General features: G+C 39.6%; 1 protein-coding gene across 1 annotated transcript in view; it reads right to left on the bottom strand.

Annotated features, from left to right (window-relative positions):
- Window positions 1-27387, bottom strand: part of DTWD2 (DTW domain containing 2) — a 107748-nt gene extending 80361 nt beyond the window's left edge. The window contains exon 1 of the mRNA XM_061423001.1: window positions 27079-27387. Within this exon, the coding sequence (XP_061278985.1) occupies window positions 27079-27296 (218 nt within the window). The 5' untranslated portion in view covers window positions 27297-27387. The remainder of the gene's footprint in view (window positions 1-27078) is intronic.
- Window positions 27388-27517: the final 130 nt, after the last annotated feature.

Raw genomic sequence — 27517 nt, 5'->3', positions numbered from 1 at the left:
AACATTTTGTATTTCAGTTGATTAAGTTTATATTTAGCAAGTTACTTTACAATAAGAATGTGTACTTATTTATTATTAACAGCCATTTTTCTCACACTTTCCTACTCTACAATTGTCTGCATGTACTACACTGGTGACTAGCTATCCAAATGTTAAACCATTTCTTACCAAACTAATGGTAAGTGCAGAGTAACTGCTCTCCTAATTTTAAAATCCTTCTCCAAAAGAATAAAATGTCTAGGAATAAACTTAACCAAGGAGGTGAAAGACCTGTATGTTGAAAGCTACAAGACATTAATTAATGAAATAGAATGAAGAACACACAAATAAGTGGAAAGATAGTCCATACTCATGGATTGGAACAATTAATATTTTTTAAACGTTCATACTACAGATCACTGCCTTGTCATGGCAAAGGGGCCTGCGTAATTCAATGAAGCTATGAGCCATACACCGAAGAATTGATGCTTTTGAACTGTGGTGTTGGAGAAAACTCTTGAGAGTCCCTTGGACAGCAAGGAGATCAAACCAGTCAACCCTAAAGAATCAACCCTGAATATTCATTGCAAGGACTGATGCTGAAACTGAAGCTCCCATACTTTAGCCACCTTATGAGAAGAGTCGATTCATTAGAAAAGACTCCGATGCTGGAAAGGATTGAAGGCAGGAGAGGGACAACAGAGGATAAGATGGTTGGATGGCATCACTGATTCAATGGACATGAGCTTTAGTAAGCTCCAGGAGATGGTAAAGGACAGGGAACCCTGGTGTGCTGCAGTCCATGGGGCTGTAAAGAGTTGGACACAACAGAGCAACTGAACAATAATGTAGGGTCACCCAAGACAGACAGGTTATAGTAGAGAGTTCTGACAAAACCTGATCCACTGGAGGAAGGAACGGCAAACCACCCCAGTATACTTGCCATGAGAATCTTATGAACTGTATAAAAAAAAAAAAAAAGATACGACACTGAAAGGTGAGTCCCCCAGGTTGGAAGGTGTCCAACATGCTACTGGGGAAGAACAGAGGACAACAACTAATAGCCCCAGAAAGAATGAAGCGGCTGGGCCAAAGAGAAAGTGGGGCTCAGCTGTGGATGTGTCTGGTGATGAAAGCAAAATCTGATGCTGCAAAGAACAGTATTGCATACGGACCTGGAATGTTAGGTCCAAGAATCAAGGTAAATTGGACTTGGTCAAGCAGGAGATGGTAAGAACAAACATTGACATGTTAGGAATCAGTGAACTAAAATGGATGGGAATGGGGGAATTTAATTTAGATGACCATTATATCTACCACTGTGGGCAAGAATCCCATACAAGAAATGGAGCAGCCCTCATAATCAACAAAAGAGTCTGAAATGCAGTACTTGGATACAATCTCAAAAATGACAGAATGATCTCGGTTCACTTCCAAGGCAAGCAATTCAACATTACAATAATTCAAGTCTATGCCCCTACCACCGATTCCAAAGAAGCTGAAGTTGATCAATTCTATGAAGACCTATAAGACCTCCAAGAACTAACACCAAAAAAAGATGTTTTACTCATCACTGGGGATTGGAATGCAAAAGTGGAAAGTCAAGAGATACCTGGAGTAACAGGCAAGTTTGGTCTTGGAGTATAAAATAAAGCAGGCTAAAGGCTAACTGAATTCTGTTAAGAGAGTGGACTAGTCATAGCAAACACCCTTTCTTCAACAACACAAGAGACAACTTTACACATGGACATCACCAAATGGTCAATACCGAAATCAAATTGATTCCATTCTTTGTAACCAAAGATGGAGAAGCTGTATACAGTCAGCAAAAACAAGATTTGGAGCTGACTGTGACTCAGATCATCAGCTTCTCATAGCAAAATTCAAACTTAAAACTAAAGAAATTTGGGAAAACCACTAGGCCAGCAAGGTACAACTTAAATCAAATCCCTTATGAATATGCAGTGGAGGTGACAAATAGATTCAAGAGATTAGATACAGTAAACAGCATGCCTGAAGAACTATGGACAGAGGTCCATAATATTATACAAGAGGCAGCAAACAAATTATCCCAAAGAAAAAGAAAAGCAAGTAGGCAAAGTGGCTGTCTGTCTGAGGAGTCTTTACAAATAGCTGAAGAATGAAGAGAAGTGAAAAGCAAGGGAGAAAGGGAAAGGTACACCCAACCAAACGCAGAGTTCCAAAGAATAGCAAGGAGAGACAAGAAGGTCTTCTTGAATGAACAATGCATAAAAAACAGAGGAAAACAACAGAAGGGGAAATATTAGAGCCTGCTTTAGAAAAATATGAAATATAAAGGGAACATTTCACCCAAAGAGGGCACAATAAAGGACAGAAACAGCACAGACCTAGTAGAAGGACAAGAGATCAAGAAGAGATGGAAAGAATACATGGAAGAACTGTACGAAAAAAGACCTTAATGAACTGGATAAGAATGATGGTATGGTCAGCCACCCAGACCCAGACATTCTGGAGTGTGAGGTCAATTGAGCCTTAGGAAGCACTGCTGTCAATAAAGCTAGTAGATGTGGTGGAATTCCAGTAGAGCTATTCAAAACTCTAAACGATGATGCTATCAAAGTGTTGCACTCAAAATGTCAGCAAATCTGGAAGGCCCAGCAGCAGCCACAGGACTGGAAGAGGTCAATCCTCATCCCAATTCCCAAAAAGAGCAGCACTAAAGAATGTTCAAAACATCAGACAACTACACTCATCTCCCATCCTAGTAAAGTCATGCTTAAAATCTTGCATGCTAGGCTTCAGCATTATGCAAACCAAGAACTTCCAGACATCCAAGCTGGATTTAGAAAATGCAGAGGAACGAGAGGTCAATTGTCAACATTCACTGGATCACAGAGAAAGCAAGGAAATTCCAGAAAAACATCTACTTCTGTTTCATCAACTACGCTAAAGTCTTTGACTGTGTGGATCATAACAAATTGTGGAAAGCTCTTAAAGAGATAGACCACATTACCTGTCTCCTGAGAAACCTGTATGTGGGTCAAGAAGCAACAGTTAGAACACTGTATGGAACAACTGGATTGAGAAAGGCATACAACAGGGCTGTCTGTTGTCATTATGTTTATTTAGCCTATACACTCAGCACATCATGAGAAATGCCAGGCTGGGTGAGTTTCAAGCTGGAATCGAGATAGATGGGAGAAACATCAACAACCTCAGATATACAGATACCATTCTAATGGCAGAAAGAGAAGAGGAACTAAAGAACCTCTTGATGAGGGTGAAGGAGAAGAGTGAAAAAGCCAGCTTAAAACTAAATATTGAAAAAACAAAGATGGCATCTCGCTCCATTACTTCATGGCAATCAAAAGAGGAAAAGGTGGAAGTAGTGACAGATTTCCTCTTCTTGAATCTGAAAAATCACTATAGATGGTGACTGCAACCATGAAATCAGAAGACAACTGCTTCTCAGCAGGAAAGCTATGACAAACCTAGACAGGGTTGAAAAGCAGAGACATGACTCTGCCAACAAAGGTCCATATACAAGGTTACCATCTTCCCAGTGGTCACATACAGTTGTGAGAGCTGGCCCATAAAGAAGGCAGTGTGCCAAAGAATTGATGCCTTTGAACTGTGGTGCTAGAGAAGACTCCTGAGAGTCCCTTGCACAGCAAGGAGATCAGATCAGTCAATCTTAATGGAAATCAACCCTGAATATTCACTGGAAGGATTGATGCTGAAGCTCCAGTATTTTGGTCACCTGATGCAAACAGCCAACTCATTGGAAAAGTCTCTGATGCTGGGAAAGATTGAGGGCATAAGGAGAAGAGGGTATCAGAGGATGAGATGGCTGGATGGCATTACCAATGCAATGGACATGAACTTGGGCAAACTCCAGGAGATGATGAGGGATAGGGAGGTCTGACTTGCTACAGTCCATGGGGTCACAAACAGCCAGACATGAGTGGGCAACTGAATATCAACAACTACAGATTCAATGTAACCCTATCAAACTTCCAATGACATTTTTTACAAGAATAGGACAAAAATTCCTAAAATTTGTGGAACCATTAAACCAAATAGCCAAAGAATCTTGAGAATGATGAATAAAGCTTGAAGCATCATGATCCCTGATTTCAAACTATACTAACAAAGCTGCTGCTGCTGCTAAGTCGTTTCAGTCGTGTCCGACTCTGTGTAACCCCATAGACGGCAGCCCACAGGGCTCCCCCGTCCCTGGGATTCTCCAGGCATTTAAACAGTATTGTACTGGCATAAAACCACACGTAGATCAACAAAACAGAACACAGAGCCTAGAAATAAACCCATGCATATATGGTGAATTAATTAACAACAAAAATGCCAAGAATATACACTGGGGAAATGACAGTCTGTTCTAAATGGTGTTAGGAAAGTTGGACATTAAAATAAATAAAACTGAACCATACACAGAAATCAACTCAAAATGAACTAAAGATCTGAATGTAAGGCTGGAAACCATAAAACCGCTGGAAGAAAAATATAAGACAGTAAGCTCTTTGACTTACATCTTGGTAATGATTTTTTTAACCTGACACCAAAAGCAAAAACAAAAATAAACAAGTGGGACTACATTAAATAAAAAGTTTCTGCCCAGCAACAGAAACTATCAAGAAAATGAAATGACAACCAACACACTAAAAGAAAATATTTGCAAATCATATATCTCATAGGGGGCTAATATGCAAAATATATAAAGTACTCATTTAACTCAAGAACAGAAACAAACAATCCAATTGAAAAATGGATATAAGACCTGAATAGACAATTTTCTAAAGAAGACATACAGACGGCCAACAGGTACATGAAAAAATGTTTTACATCATTAGTCATCAGTGAAATGCAAGCCAAAACCACAATGAGATATCACCTCACACCTGTTAGAATGGCTACTGTCAAAAAGAATAGAAATAAATGCTGGAGAAGGTGTGGAGAAATAAAAAGCCAAGCATACTTCTAGAATTTATGTAGATCTCAAGAAAAATTAATACCTGATAAATATACTGGTAGATTGGGTATAGGTTTGGAAAACAGCTATTAAGATATCTCACTGACAATATCATTGTCTTGCTACCTGATCTTGTCTATGTCAGAGGTTTTCAATTTCCTTTTTCATAGCACTGGCAATGAAACACCAAAAAATTTCTGGGAAATAACCACTGAATCACAGGCAAATGTAATAAAATGTAGTCATTTATGACTATTTTAAACTAATTAATAACAGAATGACTGAAGTAACAGCTGAGATTTTTAACTCTTCTACATTTACAATGCACTGCAAATGTATTATAAATACTGTTTTATGTCACCGGGTGTTATCTATACAACCCAATAAGTGTTTATCAACTCTTAATACATAAATGGGGTTTTCAAATAATTTCCTTAAAGAAATTTTATGGAACATGCTTTTTCTTCTTTTCTCATTAAGGTTGTATGAATAAACACATACACTTCCTGTCAGATGGACTGACTAGCTTCTGAAGTGAATGATGTAACACAAGGGTAAGCTGTCACTCACTCTCGTATGCTGTCTTTAACGGCCTTATGGATGTGAGAGTTGGACTGTGAAGAAGGCTGAGCACCGAAGAATTGATGCTTTTGAACTGTGGTGTTGGAGAAGACTCTTGAGAGTCCCTTGGACTGCAAGGAGATCCAACCAGTCCATTCTGAAGATCAGCCCTGGGATTTCTTTGGAAGGAATGATGCTAAAGCTGAAACTCCAGTACTTTGGCCACCTGATGCCAAGAGTTGACTCATTGGAAAAGACTCTGATGCTGGGAGGGATTGGGGGCAGGAGGAGAAGGGGACGACAGAGGATGAGATGGCTGGATGACATCACCGACTCGATGGACGTGAGTTTCAGTGAACTCCGGGAGTTGGTGATGGACAGGGAGGCCTGGCGTGCTGCAATTCATGGGGTGGCAAAGAGTCGGACACGACTGAGCGACTGATCTGATCTGAGGCATATGACTACAGATGCTAAAACCTACAAAAATGACTTTCAAAAGCTTAAATATTAATTAATATTTAAAAGTTTAATTAAATCTCTAACAATACTTACCAAAAGCTATTTTTCTCATAGTACTAATTTTAATCAAGAAAATCTCACAGAAGCAAAGTTTAAAGATTAGTGAACAGATTTACAAAAATCATTAATTTAAAAAGAATTTCTTTTACCCACTAAAGTAAAGCAAATCTAAAACCCAGAAAGATATCACACCTCAAATTTCCCAATACTCAACAAAAATTTTATAGTTTCACAGAGTGGAAAAGCAAAGAACAAAGAGTTTTATCACTCTTCAATAGATCAGTTGAACAGATACACTGCATCACACATTAAAAATAGCAACAACTTTCCAATTTTAAAACAGACTGTGAAAAAATGAAATGCCACAGTGCCCTCTATTGTCATTTTAAAGAAACAAATAAGTTGTAAAATAAACTCTAGGTTTTACATTTCTGAAACTATACTTAATATAACCAGCAAAAGAAGGAACAACTTTTCATTATTAATATCACAATAAAATTTCATCTTATAAAGAGAAGCAATCTCAACCATGCCTAACAGCTTCAAGTATAGTAAACCATGATATTTTCATAACTCCCCAAAACCATTTCTATCACTACATTATTTTATTTTATAAATGCCTTCTGAAGTAGAGGAACAACAGGCTCAGAAAAATAAATCACTGTTTCAGGAGAGGAAGTAACTCTAAAGAGAATAAATATCTTTCGATGAGACATATTGACCTAAGCATGCCTAGAGCAGTGATTTCCAAAGTGAGTTAAGTAAATTATCCCAAGCAGGTGCAAAAAGGTAATATTATCACTTCTATTTATAATTAAGCATTACTAATATTCAGTGGAGAAGGCAATGGCACCCCACTCCAGTACTCTTGCCTGGAAAATCCCATAGACGGAGGAGCCTCGTGGGCCACCGTCTATGGGGTCGCACAGAGTCGGACACGACTGAAGTGACTCAGCAGCAGCAGCAATATTCAGTATATAGTATAACAAGCCCTCTGTGGGATGGTATATCACATGGTAATGTGTCAGGATATGCAGTATCCTAATAGAAAAGGAGTTTCATAACATGAAGTGCTAAAAACAGCATCCACAAGGAAACTACATATATTACAAAGAGTCTACACTGAAGAAATTCTAACTACATAATCACAAAAAAATAAGTATACGGCAGAGGTGTTTCTTCCTTACTGTTACTTCAAACTCATTAGAGTTAATAAATCTCAGATATAACAATAACTTTAGAAAGTAGAAATTATAAAGACACTTGAACTGTGAAATCACATCTTACTATCAGTAACTTATTATCATGAACCTTACTATAAGTATATATTATGTTCCAAAAATACTAAATAGTAAGAGTAGGGCTCTATCACAATCAGCAAGCAAGCAAGCAAGCAATCGCTCAGTCGTGTCTGACTCTTTGCGATCCCATGGACTGTAGTCTACTAGGCTTCTCTGTCCATGGGATTTTCCAGGCAAGAGTACTGGAGTGGGTTGCCATTTCCTTCTCCAGGGGATCTTCCTGACCCAAGGATTGAACCCAGGTCTCCTGCATCGCAGGCAGACACTTTACCCTCTAAGCCACCAGGGAAGCAGGACATTTTTAAACAGTTTATTTCATCATAATTTCTTCCTTTTATCTATGTTTTTCTATGTTTTATGATGCAAGTCATACATTAGTATATGATCAACATGTATTATCAGAGATAAATATGTATACCTTTCAGAATTACATCTTAAGTGTTTTAATCAACTGTGGTATGCATTCTAAATAATTTAGGGATCACTGGCCTAGAGATAAGTTTGTTCCTACTACAGGATCTATAAGAAAAATGTTAGTGTTATTATAATTAAAGAAGCCTTCAAATGAGCCAGATGCTTGGAAAACAAAAGCCTGTGTCCAGAGATATAATTATATATAACAACTATATAAAGCCTCTACTGGAGCTTATGAGAAAATGGCAGATTAACACTGAGAATCTTATCATAAAGTAAACATCTATAGTCAGTTATCTTATTATTTACTCTGTCTTCTTATATAGAAATAAAGCAAATAAAAAAGTCTTAATAAGTTAAGTAAATCACTCTTTGCAAATTCTTACTTTATACTTCCATCATTTTTCTTAAATATTAATTATACAGATATGTTTTCTCATACTCAATTCACTATGAATTCTAGAGGAAACAATTTCTTACTCATTTTTCTATGTCCCTTTACTGGATACTATCCTAATAATAACTGAATGAACAAAGACTACCCCCATGATTAATCAAAGCAAGCCTCCAGGTCCATGAGTAGCATAATTGTATGTTCCTTAGCCACTGGCCAATGAAAAGGAACAGCATGAATGACCATCCTGACAAGCAAGGAGTCAAAGCTGATCTGTGAAGCTACTCAGGGGTCAACTATACATGAAATAAAAAATTTTAAGAAAAAAGAAAAGATGAATGAAACTAAGACTAGTGAAACTAAGACTGGTTCTTAGAAAAGATAAACAAAACTGGGGCTTCCCTGGTGGCTCAGTAAAGAATCCACCTGTCAATGCAAGAGACACAGATTCAATCCCTGATCCAGGAAGACACCACACACCATGAAGTAACAAGACCGTGTGCCCCAACTATTGAGCCCGTGCTCTAGAGACCAGAAACCACAACTACTGAGTCCACAGGGCCTAGAGCCTGTGCTCCTCAACAAGACAGGCCACCACAATGGAAAGCCCACACACAACTGGAGAGCAGCCCCTGCACAACTGGAGAGCAGCCCCTGCTTCAACAACTAGAGTAAAGCCCTCACAGCAATGAAGAGCCAGCACAGCCAAAAATAAATACATAAAATTATTTTTCAAAAAAGGAATGATGAACAAAAGTGATAAACCTTCAGCCAGACTCATCAGAAAATAATAATAAGCAGATCCAAATAAATAAAATCAGGGACTTCCCTGGTGGCCTAGTGGCTAGGATTCCAGGCTTTCAGTGCAGTGGCCTGGGTCCAATCCCTGACCAGGGAAGATTCCACAAACTGCACGGTATAGCCAAAAAGAAAGAAAAGAAAATCAGAAATGAAAGAGAAGTAACAACCAACACTACAGAAATACAAAGGCTCATAAGAGATAACTATGAACACCAATATAATACTATACACACCAGTACCATGGTCAACCTAGAAGAAATGGAAAGATTTCTAGAAATGCACAATCTCCCAACACTGAATCAGGAAGAAATAAAAGATATCAACAGGCTAATTAATTAATAACATCAAAATACAATCAGTAATAAAAAATCCCCACAAACAAAAGTCAAGGACCAAACAGCTTGACAGGCAAATTCTACCAAATAGTTAGACTTAACACCAATGCTTCTCAAATTATTTCAAAGATCTGAAGAAAAAGGAATGCTTCCAAACTTACTATATGAGGCCAGATTTACCCTGATACCAAAACCAGACAAAGACACAATCAGTAAAAAAATTACAGACTGATATTACTAATGAACATAGATGCAAAAATCCTCAACAAAATATTAACCAACAAAATTCTGCTTTACATTTAAAGAAACCTACATCATGATCAACTAGAACTTAGCTCAGGAACAAAAGATGGTTCAAACTCACAAATCAATCAGTGTGACAGACACATTAACAAACTTAAGAATAAAAATCATATGATCATCTCAGATCCAGAAAAAGCTTTTGACAAAATTCATCATCAGTTTATGATAAAAACTCTCAAGAAAGCAGATACACAGGGAATGTATCTCAAACTAATAAAGGTCATATACAAAACACCTACAGTCAACATCATATTCAACAGTAAAAAATATTTTGTCCAATATCAGTAACAAGACAAGGATGCCCATTCCCACCACTTTTATTCAGGAGCGTATTGAAGGTCCTAGCCACAGCAACTGAACAATAATAAGAAATAAAAGGCATACAAATCAGAAAGGAAAAAGTTAAACTGTCCCTGTTTACAGATGACCTGACACTATACATGAAATCCTAAAGACACCACCATAAAACCTATCAGAATAAATGAATTCATTATGCTGCAGGATATAAAATTAATACAAAGAAATCTGTTGCATTTCTATACACTATCAATGAACCATTAGAAACCATTAGAAAAAATTCAGAAAAAAAAAATCCAATCACAATTGCATCAAAAAGAATAAAATGCCAAGGAATAAATCTAACCAAGGAAGTGAAAGATCCATACACTGAAAACTAGAGGCCACTGATGAAAGAAACTGAAGACGACACAAATAGAAAAATATACTACAGATTGGAAGAATCAGTACTGTTAAAATGACCATACTACCCAAGGTAATTTACAGATTTAATGCAATCCCTATCAAAATACTATCATATTTTTCACAGAACTAGAACAAATAATCCTAAAATTTGTAAAGCAGCACAAAAGACTCTGAAAATCAAACAATCTTGAGGAAAAAAAAAAAAATCCTGGTGGTATCGTGCTCCCTGATTTCAAAGTACACTACAAAGCTACAGTCATCAAAATTGTATGGTACCAGGACAAAAACAGACACACATCAATGGAACAGAATAGAGAGCCCAGAAATAAAGCAACATTTATATGTTAGTCTATGACAAGAAGGCAATAATATACAGTTGGGCAAAGACAGCCTCGTCAGTAATGGTACTGAGAAACCTGGATACATGCAAAAGAATCAAACTGAACTACTTTCTCACACTATATACAGAAATGAATTCAAATTCAAACCCTTAAATTTACATTTAAAGGCTTAAATGTAAAACCTGAAGAAAAACCCTACACGAAAACATAGCTTGTATGCTTTGACGTTGATCTTAGCACTATGTATTTTTTTGGATACGTCTCCTCAGGCAAGAGAAACAAAAACAAAACCAAAGCAGGGAAACTATCAACAAAAAAGGTATACAGGAACTCTCTGTACTATTGTTACAAACTTTAAGTCTAAAATTATTTTTAACTTAAAATTAAATCAATCAGTAGCCAAATTCCAACTCTTATACTCCAAAAGAAAGTAATAATGAGTCACCATTGCCACTGTAAAATCTTTACATCTTACACTACATTAGATTCTCCTTCCAAAGAATTCATTATTTATCAAGGAGAGTCATAAAAATGGATAAAGGGGGTCAAAAGGTACAAACTTTCAGTGATAAAATAAACTGCATATTTGAAAGTTGCTAAGACAGTAGACCACCTGATGTGAAGAACTGACTCTTTGGAAGAGATCCTGATACTGGGAAAGATTGAAGGTGGGAAGAGAAGGAGACGACAGAGGATGAGATGGTTGGATGGCATCACCGATGAAATGGACATGAGTTTGGGTAAACTCCAGGAGTTGGTGATGGACAGGGAGGCCAGGCATGCTGCAGTCCATGGATCGCAGAGTAGGACATGACTGAGTGACTGAACTGAACTGAACTGAAGAGGGTAGAGTCAAAAGCTCTCATCACAAGAGAAAAAATTCTTCTGTAACTATATTAAAGTTACAGATGTTAACTAGACCTATTGGGGTATCATTTTGCATTGTATATAAATATCAAATCATTATGCTGCCGTACACCTGAAATTAATATAAGGTTATATGTCAACTATACCTCAATAAATATATTAAAAAAGAATCTATGTTTTGCTAAAGCAATGGTAACTGTTGCATTTTTTTTTTAGTGATTTCTTCCCTTTGAGGGTTTGCATTAAAGATTCAATTTCAAGTGTATTAAGCATAATATATATGCTTTGTTTGTTAACTACTCAGGTACCTTCAATATCGTGGAAAGTAAAACCTTGGTGCATTGCTGACAGAAATGTAAAATAGTTGAAACTGCTATGGAAAACAGTTTGGCAATTCCTCAAAAAGTTAAACACAAAAAACTACCATAAGAGCCAGCAATTCCATTCCTAGGTATACATCCAAAAGAATGAAAAGCAGAAACTAGATTTGATAGGCAATGACACCCCACTCCAGTACTCTTGCCTGGAAAATCCCATGGATGGAGGAGCCTGGTGGGCTGCAGTCCATGGGGTCGCTAAGAGTCGTGTCCGACTGAGCGACTTCACTTTCACTTCTCACTTTCATGCATTGGAGAAGGAAATGGCAACCCACTCCAGTGTTCTTGCCTTGAGAATCCCAGGATCGGGGGAGCCTGGTGGGCTGCCGTCTATGCGGTCAACACAGAGTCGGACACGACTGAAGTGACTTAGCATAGCATAGCATAGCATACCAATGTTCACGGTAACACTATTCACAGTAGCCAAAAAGAAACACAAGTATCCATCAACAAAAGAATGGATAACAGATAAGTTAAAATGGCATACACATACAGTTCAGGGTTTCCCAAGTGGCACTAGTGGTAAAGAACCCGCCTGCCAATACAGGAGACGTGAGAATCAGGTTCGAAGCCTTGGTCGGGAAGATGCCCTGGAGGAGGTCATGGCAACCCACTCCAGTATTCTTGCCAGGAAAATCCCATGGACAGAGGAGCCTAGTGGGCTTCAGTCCATAGGGTCGCAAAGAGTTGGACACAACCAAAGCAACTCTGCATGCATGCATGCATACATACAATTCAGTCATAAAATGAAATTTTGATGGAACCTGAAAGCACTATTCTTAGTGAAATGTCAGAAAACAAATATTGTATGATTATACGAAGGATCTAGTGTAGATAATTCTCAGAAACAGTATTAATAGAATAGAGGTTAGTAAGGCCTGGGGGAGAAGGGGATGAGAAAATATTATTTAACAGGTACAGATTTTATACTGGGGATGATAACAAGTTTTGGGTAGAGATAAGCAGTGATGGTTATATAACCTTATGAATGTATTTAATGCCACTGAATCATACACTTATAAAAGGTTAAAATGATAAAATTTTTATATACATATTAACACAATTTTTTTAAAAACTGACCTGCCAAGTAACACATTTACATAGACGAATAAACCATACACATCTTTTAAGATGTTTTCTAGAGCAGCTTTAGATGCACAGAAAAATTGACAAGAATGTACAGAGCTTTTCTATACACCGCTTGCCCCAACACATGCATAATAGCCTCCCCATTAACAACACCCCCAATCAGAGTGGTACATCTGTTACAAATGACAAACCTACACTGACAATTTGCACAGACTTCTAAAAATAATTTCTATCCCTCTATTGAGAATCTCTGTTGCATCATGGTCACTGTATTTTTTTCCTTTAGTTCTTTGAATCTACTATAGAGTACTTCAAATACTTTGAAGTATTTTTCTACTAAATCCGAAATCTTGATCCATTCAAAGACAGTTCCTATTTTCTATTGTTCTCCCTGTATGTGAGTCATACTTCCCTGTTACTTTGCATGTTCAGTAAGCTTTGGTTGAAAACTGGACATTTTTAGACAATCTAGTACAGAAACTCTGGGTTCTACTTAATTGTTCTGGTTCTTTGTAAATTTCAGTTCAGTTCAGTTTGGTAGCTCAGTTGTGTCCGACTCTTTGTGACCCCATGAACCGTAGCACGCCAGGCCTCCTTGTCCATCACCAACTCCCGGAGTCCACCCAAACCCACATCCATTGTGTGGGTGATGCCATCCAACCATGTCATCCTCTGTCATCCCCTTCTCCTCCTGCCCTCAATCTTTCCCAGCAACAGGGTCTTTTCCAATGAGTCAGCTCTCCACATCAGGTGGCCAAAGTATTGGAGTTTCTGCTTCAACATCAGTCCTTCCAATGAATGCCCAGGACTGATCTCCTTTAGGATGGACTGGTTGGATCTCCTTGAAGTCCAAGGGACTCTCAAGAGTCTTCTCAACACCACAGTTCAAAAGTATTAATTCTTCAGCCCTCAGCTTTCTTTATAGTCCAACTATCACATCCATACAGGACTACTGGAAAAACCATAGCCTTGACTAGACAGAACTTTGTTGGCAAAGTAATGCCTCTGCTTTTTAATATGCTGTCTAAACTTAGCTAGACTTAAACTGCAGACTCTCTCCTCTTGTAGTATGCAGTCACTGCTATGTCTGTTCAGCTTTTTCTTTTCTTAATTTTAATTTTTTCCTAGGGGTCTCACCTGTGAGTTCAGATATGTTTCTATCAGGTCAATCTCTCTAACTTTTTGCAAGGTTAGGAGACTCATTCCATAACTTTCCTTTCCTTTTTTATTTTTTTTCCCCCTTGAGTAATCTTGGAACACTTCTTTGTTTCCCTTGAGTAATCCTGGAACATTACTGTGTTTCATAACACTGGAACACAATGTTTTGATTAGGCTTCCAGTAGAAGAAAAATGAGAAACAAGAAAGCTAAAAACTCATCAGAGGAGCTTCTCTGGTGGGCTAGTGGTTGGGAATCCAGCTATCAATGCAGTGGACATGGGTTCAACCCCTGGTCCAAGAGGATCCCACATGCCATGGAGCAACTAAGCCTTTGTGCCACAACTACTAAGTCTGTGTGTGCCTAGAGCACATGCTCCACAAGAGAAACCACCCCAACTAGAGTAGCCTCCACTCACTACAACTAGAGAAAGCCCGTGTGAAGCAATGAAGATCCAGCAGTCACAAATAAATTTAAAAATCTTTAAAAAGCTCAGCAGAGAAAAAAAGAAAAAGTTAAAGTGTCAGTCACTCAGTCATGTCCGACTCTTTGCAACCCCATGGACTGTAGCCATCAGACTCCTCTGTCCATGGGATTTCCCAGACAAGAACACTGGAGTAGGTCACCATTCCCTTCTCCAGGGGTTCTTCCCCAGCCAGAGATTGAACACTCAGGTCTTCTGCATTGCAGGCGGATTCTTTACCATCTGAGCTACCAGGGAAGAGAAAAAAATCAATCAATAGTACCTTCAAATTTGCCTTTCTGATTGATGAATAGTCACCAAGAGAGAAGCTGACCACAAGCAGATAAAGGATTCAGGAGGTAAAGGAGGACGTTAAAAAGACAATAAAACTGCCCCTCTCAAAATAATTAAAAATCACCATGAACAAAGGAAAAAAAATCAATGTGTTAGAAGAAGGAAAAGGAACACCTCACTGGAAGTATTTATTACATGCAATAGGAAAACAAAGACTGTAATATTGTTCATTTCAGTATAATTCATTATTATGTGATATGGAAATATAAATATGAAGCTCACTGCAGATGGTGATTGCAGCCATGAAACTAAAAGACGCTTACTCCTTGGAAGGAAAGTTATGACCAACCTAGACATCATATTAAAAAGCAGAGATATTACTTTGTCAACAAAAGTCCATCTAGTCAAGGCTATGGTTTTTCCAATAGCCGTGTATGGATGTGAGAGGTGGACTGTGAAGTAAGCTGAGCACTGAAGAATTGATGCTTTTGAACTGTGGTGTTGGAGGAGACTCTTGAGAGTCCCTTGGACTTCAAGGAGATCCAACCAGTCTATCCTAAAGGAGACCAGTCCTGGGTATTCTTGGAAGGACTGATGTTGAAGCTGAAACTCCAATACTTTGGCCACCTGATGTGAAGAGCTGACTCATTGGAAAAGACCGTGATGCTGGGAAAGATTGAGGGCAGGAGAAGGGGATGACAGAGGATAAGATGGTTGGATGGCATCACCAACTCAATGGACATGGGTTTGGGTGGACTCCGGCAGTTGGTGATGGACAGGGAGGCCTGGCATGCTGCGGTTTATGGAGTTGCAAAGAGTTGGACACGACTGAGCGACTGAACTGAACTGAATGGAGCTCTACTCTATTACTCACCTGACCTTAAAAATACATAAAAGAGAATAACTATTTAAATCACAAAGTTGTTTTATGTGGTAAATAAAAACATATATGAAAAAGCACTGTGTAACCTGTGAACTCTTTTAAAATAATGCTGAATTTACTCAAAGAGAATAAACAAGTGGTTGCCAGAGGAGAGGAGAGGGGTGGGAAGATAAGGAGAAAAGGTGAAGGAATAAAGAGTTACAAATTTCCAGTTACAAAATAAATGTCTTACCAGTATGAAATGTACAGTGTGAGGAATATAGTTGATAATTATGTAATATCTTTGTCTAGTGACACCTGATGCAAAGACCTGACTTATTGGAAAAGACCCTGATGCTCGGAAAGATTGAGGACAAGAGGAGAAGAGTGCAACAGAGCATGAGATGGTTGGATGGCATCACCGACTCAAAGGACATGAGTTTGGGCAAACTCTAGGAGATGGCGAAGGACCGGGAAGCCTGAACGGCTGCAGTCACAAAGAGTCAGACATGACTTTATGACTAAATGACAATAGTAACTGGTAACACTGGTAACTAGACTTACTGTGGTGATTGTTTTCTAATGTATAGAAGTATCAAATCACTATTTGGACACCAGGAACTAACACAGTGTTGAAGGTCGATTATAGTTCACCCAACAAAGAAAAAGTTAAGGTTTTTGGTTACCAGAGGTGAGGAGTGGTGAGAGGGGGAACTGGATGAAGATGGTCAAAAGGTACAAACTTCCAGTTATAAGATAAATTTAAGTACCAGGGATGTAATGTACAATATAATGTAATTAGCACTGCTGTATATTATAGATGAAAGTTGTTAACAAAGTAAATCCTGGCAGTTTCCTGATGGCCTGTTAGTTAGAAGGATCCCAAGCTTTCACTGCTATTGCCCATATTCAATTCCTGGTCGGGGAACTGAGATTCCATAAGCTTCAGCACAGCATAAATAAATTAATAAATAAATAAAATAAAACTTAAAGAGTTCTCATCATAAGGAAAAAATTTTTTTTTTTAATCTATATGAGATGACATATGTACTACAAATTTATCAGAATAATCATTTCATGGTATATGTAAGTCAAATCATTATGCTGTATTTAAACTTATACAGTGCTGTATGTCAATTATATCTCAATAAAACTGGAAAAAATTAAAGTACATTACATATTTTTAAAAATAAATGAAAAAACCTAATGTTATACTAGACTATCTTAGAATATATTCTCTCAGTACATAAGCACTAAGAGAACTATCAATTTTTAATTCGGGACAAATATAAACATAGTTAAAAAATTAATGTGCTTTGATGTTCTTTGAAGAAAACATCTATCAGAGGGCAATGATAACATTCTTGTTTTTCTTGTGGAAAATAAATCAAACATTTAGAAAGCTCTGATGTGGTTTTTTTTAATTGGTCACTCATCTTTGGAGACTTAATTAAGATTAAGAAAAAAACTCCCTCTTGAGATATATCATTTTTGCTCAACTTTGAACATATGATTAGCTTGCACAGTAATTTGTAAATCAGTTAGCGTCCCACATATCTTAGGAATAAACTACTTCAAAGAATAAACAGATTTTCTAGATTAACAAGAAAGAACAAATTAACTTAGTGTCTTAAGAATATGATACTTTTGATATGCACAAGGAATTAAATTTGAAGACTATCTAAATTTTTATCCTAAAAATTATCATCAATAATCTAGCTTATTTTAAATTTACCCAAACAGATTTCTAAGTGTCAATACCAACTCAACAATCTCAATTATTATCAAGTAATTGTTTTGGAAATTACCAGGTTTCACTTTTACCTATAAAACGTGCAGGCTGATTTACCCTGCTGCTGAGGCAGACCAGACCACAATGACGTACATGAGACCCAGATGTAAAAGCAAGTATCTATGAAGGGCAGGCAGTTAATCAGAGATGAATGAAGCAGGATGGACTGGGAGCAAGGATGACCTGGACAGATCATACCCAATCTATAGGCACAACCAATACTCAGGATGGTGGCCCCAAAGCTGCTACATCTCCCCATTCTTACAGAAACCAGAAATCTGGATTCTGATATAAAACATCTTCATTTTTAACTATTAGCAACTAATTTCAAACTGGTAAAATATAGTTTTAAACAAAACTGTGGGCTGCCAGCTTGTGGCCCCTGTGTTCTTCTCAAACACCTATAGTCTTCCCTGCTTCACTTTCTCATGTTTTCATTCCCATCACCTTTTTCTCCTGAATATTCAAGCCTAAAGAATACAGAAAAGGTTAAGACATGGAATAAGGAAACAAGATGTTATTAAAGGATACAAAGTTGTAATCAGAAGATGAATAAATGCTGGAGATGTAATGCACAGCACTGTGATATAGTCAACAATACTATATTACATACTTCAAACTTGCTAACATACTACATCTTAAAACTTCTCAGCACAGAAAGGAAATGATAATTAGGTGACAACAGCTAACGACTACCAGGGATAATCATACTGAGTATATAAATGTATCAAATCAACAGGCTGTATAACTTAAACTTACATAATATTGTACACCGACCAAATGTATCTCAATTTACGTAAAAAAGGAGCTGTGTGCATGCTAAGTCACTTCAGTTGTGCATGTCTGACTCTTTGAGACCCTATGGACTGCAGCCTACCAGTCTCCCGTCCCTGAGATTCTCTAGGCAAGAATACTGGAATGGGTTGCCATGCCCTTCTCCAAAGAATCATCCCAACCCAGAGATTGAACCCATGTCTCTTATGTCTCCTGCATTGGCAGGTGGGCCCTTTACCACTAGTACCACCTGGGAATCCCAAAAAAGGAGCTAGAAAATACTAATGCTCAGGCATCCTGTTACTAAGCTTGAAGTAAACATACTTCTTTATGGTCCAACTCTCACATCCATACGTGACTACTGGAAAAGCCATAGCTTTGACTATACTTAGCTTTATCAGCCAAGTAATGTCTCTGCTTTTTAATATGGTGCCTAGGTTGGTCATAGCTTTTCTTCCAAGGAGCAAGAGTCTTTTAATTTCATGGCCGTAGTCACAATCTGCAGTGATTTTGGAGCCCATGAAAGGAAAGTTTGTCACTGTTTCCACTGTTTCCCCATCTATTTGCCATGAAGTGATGGCACCAGATGCCATCATCTTAGTTTTTGGAATGCTGAGTTTTAAGCCAGCTTTTTCACTCTACTCTTTCACTTTCATCAAGAGGCTCTTAAGTTCTTCTCTTTCTGCCATAAGGATGGTGTCATCTGCATATCTGAGGTTATTGATATTTGTCCCAGCAATATGATTCCATCTTGTGCTTCATCCAAGCCCAGCATTTTGCAGGATGTACTCTGCATACATAACTTAAAAAAGCAGGGTGACAATATACAGCCTTGACATACTCCTTTCCCAATTTGGAACCAGTCCATTATTCCATGTCCAGTTCCAACTGCTGCTTCTTGACCTGCATACGGACTTCTTAGGAGGCAGGTCAGGTGGTCTGGTATTTTCATCTCTTTCAGAATTTTCCAGTTTGTTGTGATCCACACAGTCAAAGGCTTTGGCGTAGTCAATAAAGCAGAAGTAGATGTTTTTCTGGAACTCTCTTGCTTTTCTGATGATCCATCGGATGTTGGCAATTTGATCTCTGGTTCCTCTGCCTTTTCTAAAATCAGTTTGAACATCTGGAAGTTCTCAGTTCACATACTGTTGAATCCTAGTTTGGAGAATTTTGAGCATAATTTTGCTAGCCTGTGAGATGAGTGCTGTTGTGTGGTAGTTTGAACATTCATTGGCATTGCCTTTCTTTGGGATTGGAATGAAAACTGACCTTTTCCAGTCCTGTGGCCACTGCTGAGTTTCCCAAATTTGCTGGCATATTGAGTGCAGCACTTTCACAGCATCACCTTTTAGGATTTGAAATAGCTCAACTGGAATTCCATCACTTCCACTAGCTTTGTTCACAGTGATGCTTCCTAAGGCCCACTTGACTGCATTCCAGGATTGGTTCTAGGTGAGTGATCACACCATCGTGGTTATCTGGATCATTAAGATCTTTTTTGTATAGTTCTTCTGTTCATTCTTGCCACCTCTTCTTCACATCTTCTGCTTCTGTTAGGTTCATACCGTTTCTGTCCTTTATTGTGCCCATCTTTGCATGAAATGTTCCCTTGGTATCTCTAATTCACTTGGTATCTAATTTTCTTTTCTGTGACGGTTAGACCATAAAGAAAGCTGAGCACCAAAGAATTGATGCTTTTGAACTGTGGTGTTGGAGAAAACTCTTGAGAGTCACTTGGACTGCCAGGAGATCAAGCCAGTCAATCCTAAAGGAGATCAGTTCATTGGCAGGACTGATGCTAAAGCTGAAACCCCAATACTTTGGCCACCTGATGCGAAGAACTGACTCACTGGAAAAGACCCTGAAGCTGGGAAAGATTGAAGGCAGGAGAAGAAGGGGACGACAGAGAATGAGATGTTTGGATGGCATCATCATGGACATGAGCAAGCTTCCGGAACTGGTAATGGACAGAGAAGCCTGAAGTGCTGTAGTCCATGGGGTCGCAAAGGCTCAGACATGAATAAGCAACTGAATTGAAACATACTTCAGCTTAAAAAGTATGAAAACAGAGCTACTCCTGCAGCTTTAATAGCTCCACTTCAACTAGTGACTACATCCACTCCGCAATCAAAAGAATAAGGCTTCTTCAGCAAGCGTGGAGGGTACAGCAAAGAGTCAAGCCCTTGCAGGAGCTTGGGAGCCAAGCGGACTGGAGCCAGAAACCCTGCTCTGCTACCTGATTGTTACCTCCACCTTTTCATCCTTTAAAAGCTAATGATATCATCAACTCCAGAAGGCTGTTATGGGACATAAATAAAATAACAAATATAAAACACCTCATCTCAGTGGATAACCTGCTAATGACCAGTATCTAATAAATGGGTGCTATTTATATTGATGTGGTTTCACACAATCCTTACAACTTTGTACTTTTGAAAGAAAAAAGCACTGGAGAGAGAAAAATTATGTCTCAGGGCCTATCTGTGTCAGTTTATGTATATGTTGTCCCTGCTGTCTTCCTCCCTCAGACACATTAAAAAATTCTCTGTACTTATTTTTATAACCAATGATTTGCAAGTGATTTCCAACTCTTGTCCTCAGGCAGGAATATCCACAGAAGACATAAAAATATAATTAAGATGTTTGGCATCTTTACTATAATGAGGCTCTAACTCTTCCCAGGCAAGCCTTTACCACTGTATCACTATTCAGTTTGCATTTTTCTTAATAAAACAGAGCATAAATTATGATAGCTAAAAGCCACCCACAGAAGTCAAATTGACACCTTTATTCAAAAAAAAAAACTTCAGTGGCTATTTTGTCGGGCTCTAATGCTTTAGGCTCAAACTTCCTGCTGCTGCTTAGTCCCTCAGTCATGTCTGACTCTTTTCAACCCCATGGACTATAGTCCACCAAGTTCCTCTGTCCATGGGATTTTTCAGGCAAGAATACTGGAATGGGCTGCCATTTCCTTCTCCAGCAGATCTTCGTGACCCCGGGATCCAACTCATATCTCCTGGATTGCAGGCAGATTCTTTATCTGCTAAGCCAAAGAGGAAGATTAGAAAAGTGAAAGTGGTTAGACGCTCAGTCATGTCCTACTCTCTGCAACCCCATGGACTGCAGTCCACCAGGAATTCTAACTTCCTAACACAGCTTATTTGGCCCTTCCCAACAGAACCACCATCAACCTCTGCAGCCTCACCTCTCCTTCCTTTCTGCCAAGCTCTCCAAATACACTGTACAGATACAGTGTACTCCTGTACATGCTGTTCCTTTTAACAGGGACATACTTTTTACAAAATTTGTAACCTGCAATACCAAACTAGTACAGATCTTTTGAAAGATATTTCATTCATATTTTGTTGTGGAATCCAGAGTCGCAAAACACACCTCAGAAGACGCTCAAGACAGTGGAGTACAGCTTATTATGCCAGCGGGTCCAAGAGGAATCAGTTCCCAACAAGGACCCTGATGTTTCTGAGAGGCCCATTTTTATACCCCACCCCCAAATGACTGGTTACATGTTAGCAACCTCCTTGTTGTATATGACTGAGTTTTATAACAAGTAGGTGCTCAGAGAACAAACAATTAAAGTTAAGGGGGAGGGGGGACAATGGTTATACATCAAGGGGGTATGTCTCCTTGGTTAATCTAACAGGGGCAGCCTGACCTCAACTACAATCTCCATTTGCCATCTTTAAGGAGGGAAGTCTCCAGGAGACCTGGTTTCCATTAGCAACGGTTTCCTCACTCTTGGGCAGAGTTCAGGCCCAGTTTACATCCTATCCTTAAGACGGATGACAGGCCTCAAGATGGAGTCTCTCCTGCTTTCCTCACACTGGCCCCAACATTTAAGATATGCTCTATTTCTAACAAGCAAGATTCTGCTGAGAATTTAAATTGAGTCTACACTTCCCGAACAAAACCAATCTCTAGAACTCTTTGCTGTTGCTGCTGCTAAGTTGTTTCAGTCGTGTCCGACTCTGTGCGACCCCATAGATGGCAGCCCACCAGGCTCCCCGTCCCTGGGATTCTCCAGGCAAGAACACTGGAGTGGGCTGCCATTTCCTTCTCCAATGCATGAAAGTAAAAAGTGAAAGTGAAGTCGCTCAGTTGTGTCCAACCCTTCGCAACCCCATGGACTGCAGCCTACCAGGCTCCTCCATCCATGGGATTTTCCAGGCAAGAGTACTGGAGTGGGGTGCCATTGCCTTCTCCCTAGAATTCTTTAGGCAGTGACAAGTATAGTAATGTATTTAAATGAATAGTGTTTTAAGTATTAAAAAAGGGCCAAATAATTGTGACGTACTGATCACTCAAACCTAAAAATGCATTTCAATTTTAAAAACTATTATAAGCATAACAGTAAAGAAGTTCACTCAGGCAACTAGTTGAGACCCTAACAGCCTAATGAAATAAAGTATAAAGAGCTATAAATTAGTTTATATTTTATTGGTAACACCTAAATATTCTATTTCTAGAACTGTATCCTAACCAATTAAAACAAAATGCATAACATGTCAAGGGAAGAAGAGTCTTTAAAAGGTAGAAAATGTCACCAGAAAAAGCAAAACACAGAAATGTGACAGTGAATTACAATTCTCAAATATTAACTAAATAAAACTGAAAACAAGCTAAAATCCAGTACATTTTTAAATAGTAGATCAGGTTAGAGGGAGAGAGGAATGAAAAGGCAGAGCCAAGAGGATTTTTAAGGCAGTGAAAACACTCTGCATGAAACTATAATAGCAGATAAATGTTATTACAAATTTGTCCAAACTTCAAGTATGTACAACGCCAACAGTGAACCCTAATCTAAACTATGGACTTTTAAGTGATAATGATGTGTCACCCGAGTCCATCAATTGTAACAAACGTACCACTCTGGTAGGGGATGTTGATAACTGAGAAGCTATGCATGTGGTGGGGGGATGGAGGGGGCAGAGGCCATATGGGAAAGCTCTGTACCTTCCTCTCAAGTTTGTTATCAATCTAAAAGTGCTTTAAAACACAAAGCCTATAATGGGGCAAGAAGAAACCGATCAGAAACATTATAAAATTTTGCTAACCACAGAAGACTAATTTTTAAACTATTTCAACTAGCAGTTCTGAGTAAACTAAAAACTATATGATAAAGCTAGCATAATTTAGCTCTGGATTTATATTTGAAACATTTTTCTTTCAGCGTTCTAGTAGACCTCTTTGCCACGTTTTTAAGTGTTATCATCTAACAACTTTAGACAACTTATTTAAATAAATTGTATTCACATACCCTCTCTTCCAAACAGTCTCTTCTAGATACAAACTACTCACCTTTGTGAAAGGTCTACGGAATATCTACTACACATATACAGTCAGAAAATATAAAAAGACCCTTACACTCAAGATTATGACTCCGAGGTCTTTTGATTCAGCCCTGGGAAAAGGTCAAATGGTAAAGAAAAGCAACCAGTCTGTCTTTCTGTTCCCCTTCTTGAAATACTTTTCTCTTGGTTGAATCAGTCTTATCTATCTTTCTTTCTTTCTTTTTTTTTTTTTTTTTTGTGCTTCACCAGTGTCACTTTTTTCTTTTTTTTTTTAAATTTTATTTTTTAACTTTCCAATATTGCATTGGTTTTGCCATTTATCAAAATGAATCCGCCACAGGTATACATGTGTTTCCCATCCTGAACCCTCCTCCCTCCCCATACCATCCCTCTGGATCATCCCAGTGCACCAGCCCCAAGCATCCAGTATCGTGCATCGAACCTGGACTGGCGACTCGTTTCATATATGATATTATACATGTTTCAATGCCATTCTCCCAAATCATCCCACCCTCTCCCTCTCCCACAGAGTCCAAAGGACTGTTCTATACATCAGTGTCTCTTTTGCTGTCTTGTATACTGGGTTATTGTTGCCATCTTTCTAAATTCCATATATATGTGTTAGTATACTGTATTGGTATTTTTCTTTCTGGCTTACTTCACTCTGTATAATAGGCTCCAGTTTCTTCAGAAATCTTTCCTGACACCATCCTGCTATTTTCTATTACAGCATCCTACTTCTCTCCTTCATTGCTGTTCTTTTGTGTTTTTTTTCAACCTGTAATTACATATTTGGTTGCTTTTTTACTGGTTTATCATCTGTAACCAACAACAAACTAAACAGTCTATATGGATAAAGCCTCCAACCGTATTAACAGTAATTAGCAAAGTACTCCATACACAATGATTAAATGAAGACATTCATCTCTTACTCCAAAGAAGAGTCTGATGTAGAGAGACCAATGTAGAGGTGACAACCTCTACATGAAAAATGGTAACATCATCTGTGGGAAGTGTATGGGATTAGAACAAGAGAATCTAGACAAAAGACCTTGAGGTGGCCCAACACTGACACTTTGAATAGAACAGGCAAAGAAGACTAGGATAGAAAAGTCAGATAAATCACAGAGAAATGAAAGAAAGAATGTTTCAAGGATTATTTCAATTGTAGAATTCTCCCAAGAGGTCCAGTAAAAACTGAAAGGCTCCATTAGCTTTCATTCCATTAAGGTTAATGGTGGGACTTCCCTGGTGGTCCAGTGGCTAAGATTACCCACTCACAATGCAGGGAGCCCAGGTTCAACCCCTGGTCAGGGAAATAGATTCCACATGTCACAATTAAGAGTTTGCATGCCACAACTAAAGATAACATATGCCACAACAAAGATCAAAGATTCCTCGTGCTGCAACTAAGACCCTGAATAGCCAAATATAATAAAAATAAATACACATTTCTTAAAGCCTATGTTAACATTACAACAGAAAAGAAAGTTTATTTTAAAAAATGGTACATCTGTATAACATGAGATTCAAGCAAGCAGGGAGAACAGTCCTCACAATCGTGAAAGTACATTCAGTTCAGTTCAGTCACTCAGTCGTGTCCCACTCTTTGTGACCCCATGAATCCAAGCACGCCAGGCCTCCCTGTCGATCACCAGCTCCCGGAGTTTACTCAAACTCATGTCCATGGAGTCGGTGATGCCATCCAGCCATTTCATCCTCTGTCATCCCCTTCTCCTCCTACCCCCCAAATCCCTCCCAGCATCAGGGTCTTTTCCAATGAGTCAACTCTTCGCATGAGGTGGCCAAAGTACTGGAGTTTCAACTTTAGCATCAGTCCTTCCAATGAACACCTAGGACTGATCTTTAGGATGGACTGGTTGGATCTCCTTGCAATCCAAGGAACTCTCCAAGACTCTTCTCCAACACCACAGTTCAAAAGCATCAATTCTTCAGCACTCAGCTTTCTTCACAGTCCAACTCTCACATCCATACATGACCACTGGAAAAACCATAGCCTTGACTAGATGGACCTTTGTTAGCAAAGTAATATTTCTTCTTTTGAATATGCTATCTAGGTTGGTCATAACTTTCCTTCCAAGGAGTAAGCATCTTTTGATTTCATGGCTGCAATCACCATCTGCCGTGATTTTGGAGCCCAAAAAAGTAAAGTCTGACACGGTTTCCACTCTTTCCCCATCTATTTCCCATGAAGGGATGAGACCAGATGCCATGATCTTAGTTTTCTGAATGTTGAGCTTTAAGCCAACTTTTTCACTCTCCTCTTTCACTTTCATCAAGAGCCTTTTTAGTTCCTCTTCACTTTCTGCCATAACTAAATCGGGCAGACAATGTTAATTGCTGTTTCCCTTGTGGCTCAGAGGTTAAAGCGTCTGCCTCCAATGCGGGAGGCCCGAGTTCGATTCCTGGGTAGGGAAGATCCCCTGGAGAAGGAAACAGTAACCCACTCCAGTATTCTTGCCTGGAGAATCCCATGGACAGAGAAGCCTGGTACCCCGTCACAGTCCACGGGGTCACAAAGAGTCGGACACTACTGAGCGACTTCACTCACATTCACTCAGTTTAATAAACAGTCTCCTCATTAGACTATAAGTGGCCCAGTGAGCTCAGAGACATTTCTATGCATTCCTGCTGCTGCTAAGTCGCTTCAGTCGTGTCCGACTCTGTGCAACCCCACAGACGGCAGCCCACCAGGCTCCCCAGTCCCTGGGATTCTCCAGGCAAGAACACTGGAGTTGCCATTTCCTTCTCCAATGCATGAAAGTGAAAAATGAAAGTGAAGTCGCTCAGTCGTGTCCGACTCTTAGCGACTCCATGGACTGCAGCCCACCAGGCTCCTCCGTCCATGGGATTTTCCAGGCAAGAACAGCGGAGTGCGGTGCCATTGCCTTCTCTGTTATCCATGCCTAGGTTACCAGAAACCTAGCCCAGTGCCTGACACACAGAAGGTGCTCAATATATATCTCTAAGTGAATTCAGAATTCGGAATCCAATCTCAACTACTGTAATAGCCACCTTGATTGTCTCTCGCCTCTAATCCGTTTTATGCTTTTGTTTTGTTTTGACCGTGAGATGGCTGTGTCACATAAACATAAGTGTTATTACTGTTATTACGCCTTCCTTCCTCCATCAGACACTTGTTTCTTGACAGCGGAGCTTCTGTCCGCTCATCCCATGACCCGCTAGTGTCTTGCATGAATTAAGGGTAAGTAATCCTGAACCTGGAGAAAAGGCTTCTTACTGAAAGAGCTGTGGCTATTTCACAGTGATTTCAACCTCAACCAGTGGACCCTGCTGCTCCAAGCGCAGAGATGGAGACAATGCTCCCCTGGTCCTCAGTCACAGCAGCCGCCTCCCCGGCAGGGGTCGCTGCAGCGCCCCCGCCCCACCCCCCCTCGCCCCCCAAGTCCGCCGCCGGCTTCAGTCCCCGCCCTCGCCCCCGCCCGGCGGTCACCTGCAGTGGCTGCACTCGGGCCTCCGCTCCGCCGGCTCCACTGGCAGTTCCCACAGCCCGTCCGCACTGGCCCCATACGCCTCCGCGTCCAAGACGGAGGCCGCTGGCGCTGACCCGCCCACCCGCGGCTCCTCCTCCTCGGGCGTCTGAGACCTCAAGGTCCCAGGCAGCCACGCGACGGGGTCCCCGGGTGTTCGCGCCTCTTGGTGCTGCTCCATGGCAGGCGCTCAGGGCCAGCCCTCACATCGCTTCACCGCTACCGCCGGGGGGCGCCACAAGCTGAAGAAACCGTCCCGCGCCGCACGGCGCCACGCACGCACGCCACGTACGGAGGGCGGGTCTCCGAAGCCCAGGCGGAAGACCCCGCCCCGCCGCGGAGAAGGAATGAGCCCATTGGTTTATGCCCTGTAAAACAGTTCAGCTAGAACCCGGAAGGAAA

The sequence above is a fragment of the Bos javanicus genome, chromosome 7 (assembly GCF_032452875.1).
Source record: "Bos javanicus breed banteng chromosome 7, ARS-OSU_banteng_1.0, whole genome shotgun sequence".
In the NCBI taxonomy this organism is placed as follows: domain Eukaryota; kingdom Metazoa; phylum Chordata; class Mammalia; order Artiodactyla; family Bovidae; genus Bos; species Bos javanicus.
Note: the sequence above shows the minus strand (reverse complement) of the source record. Positions and strands in the feature narration are given on the sequence as shown.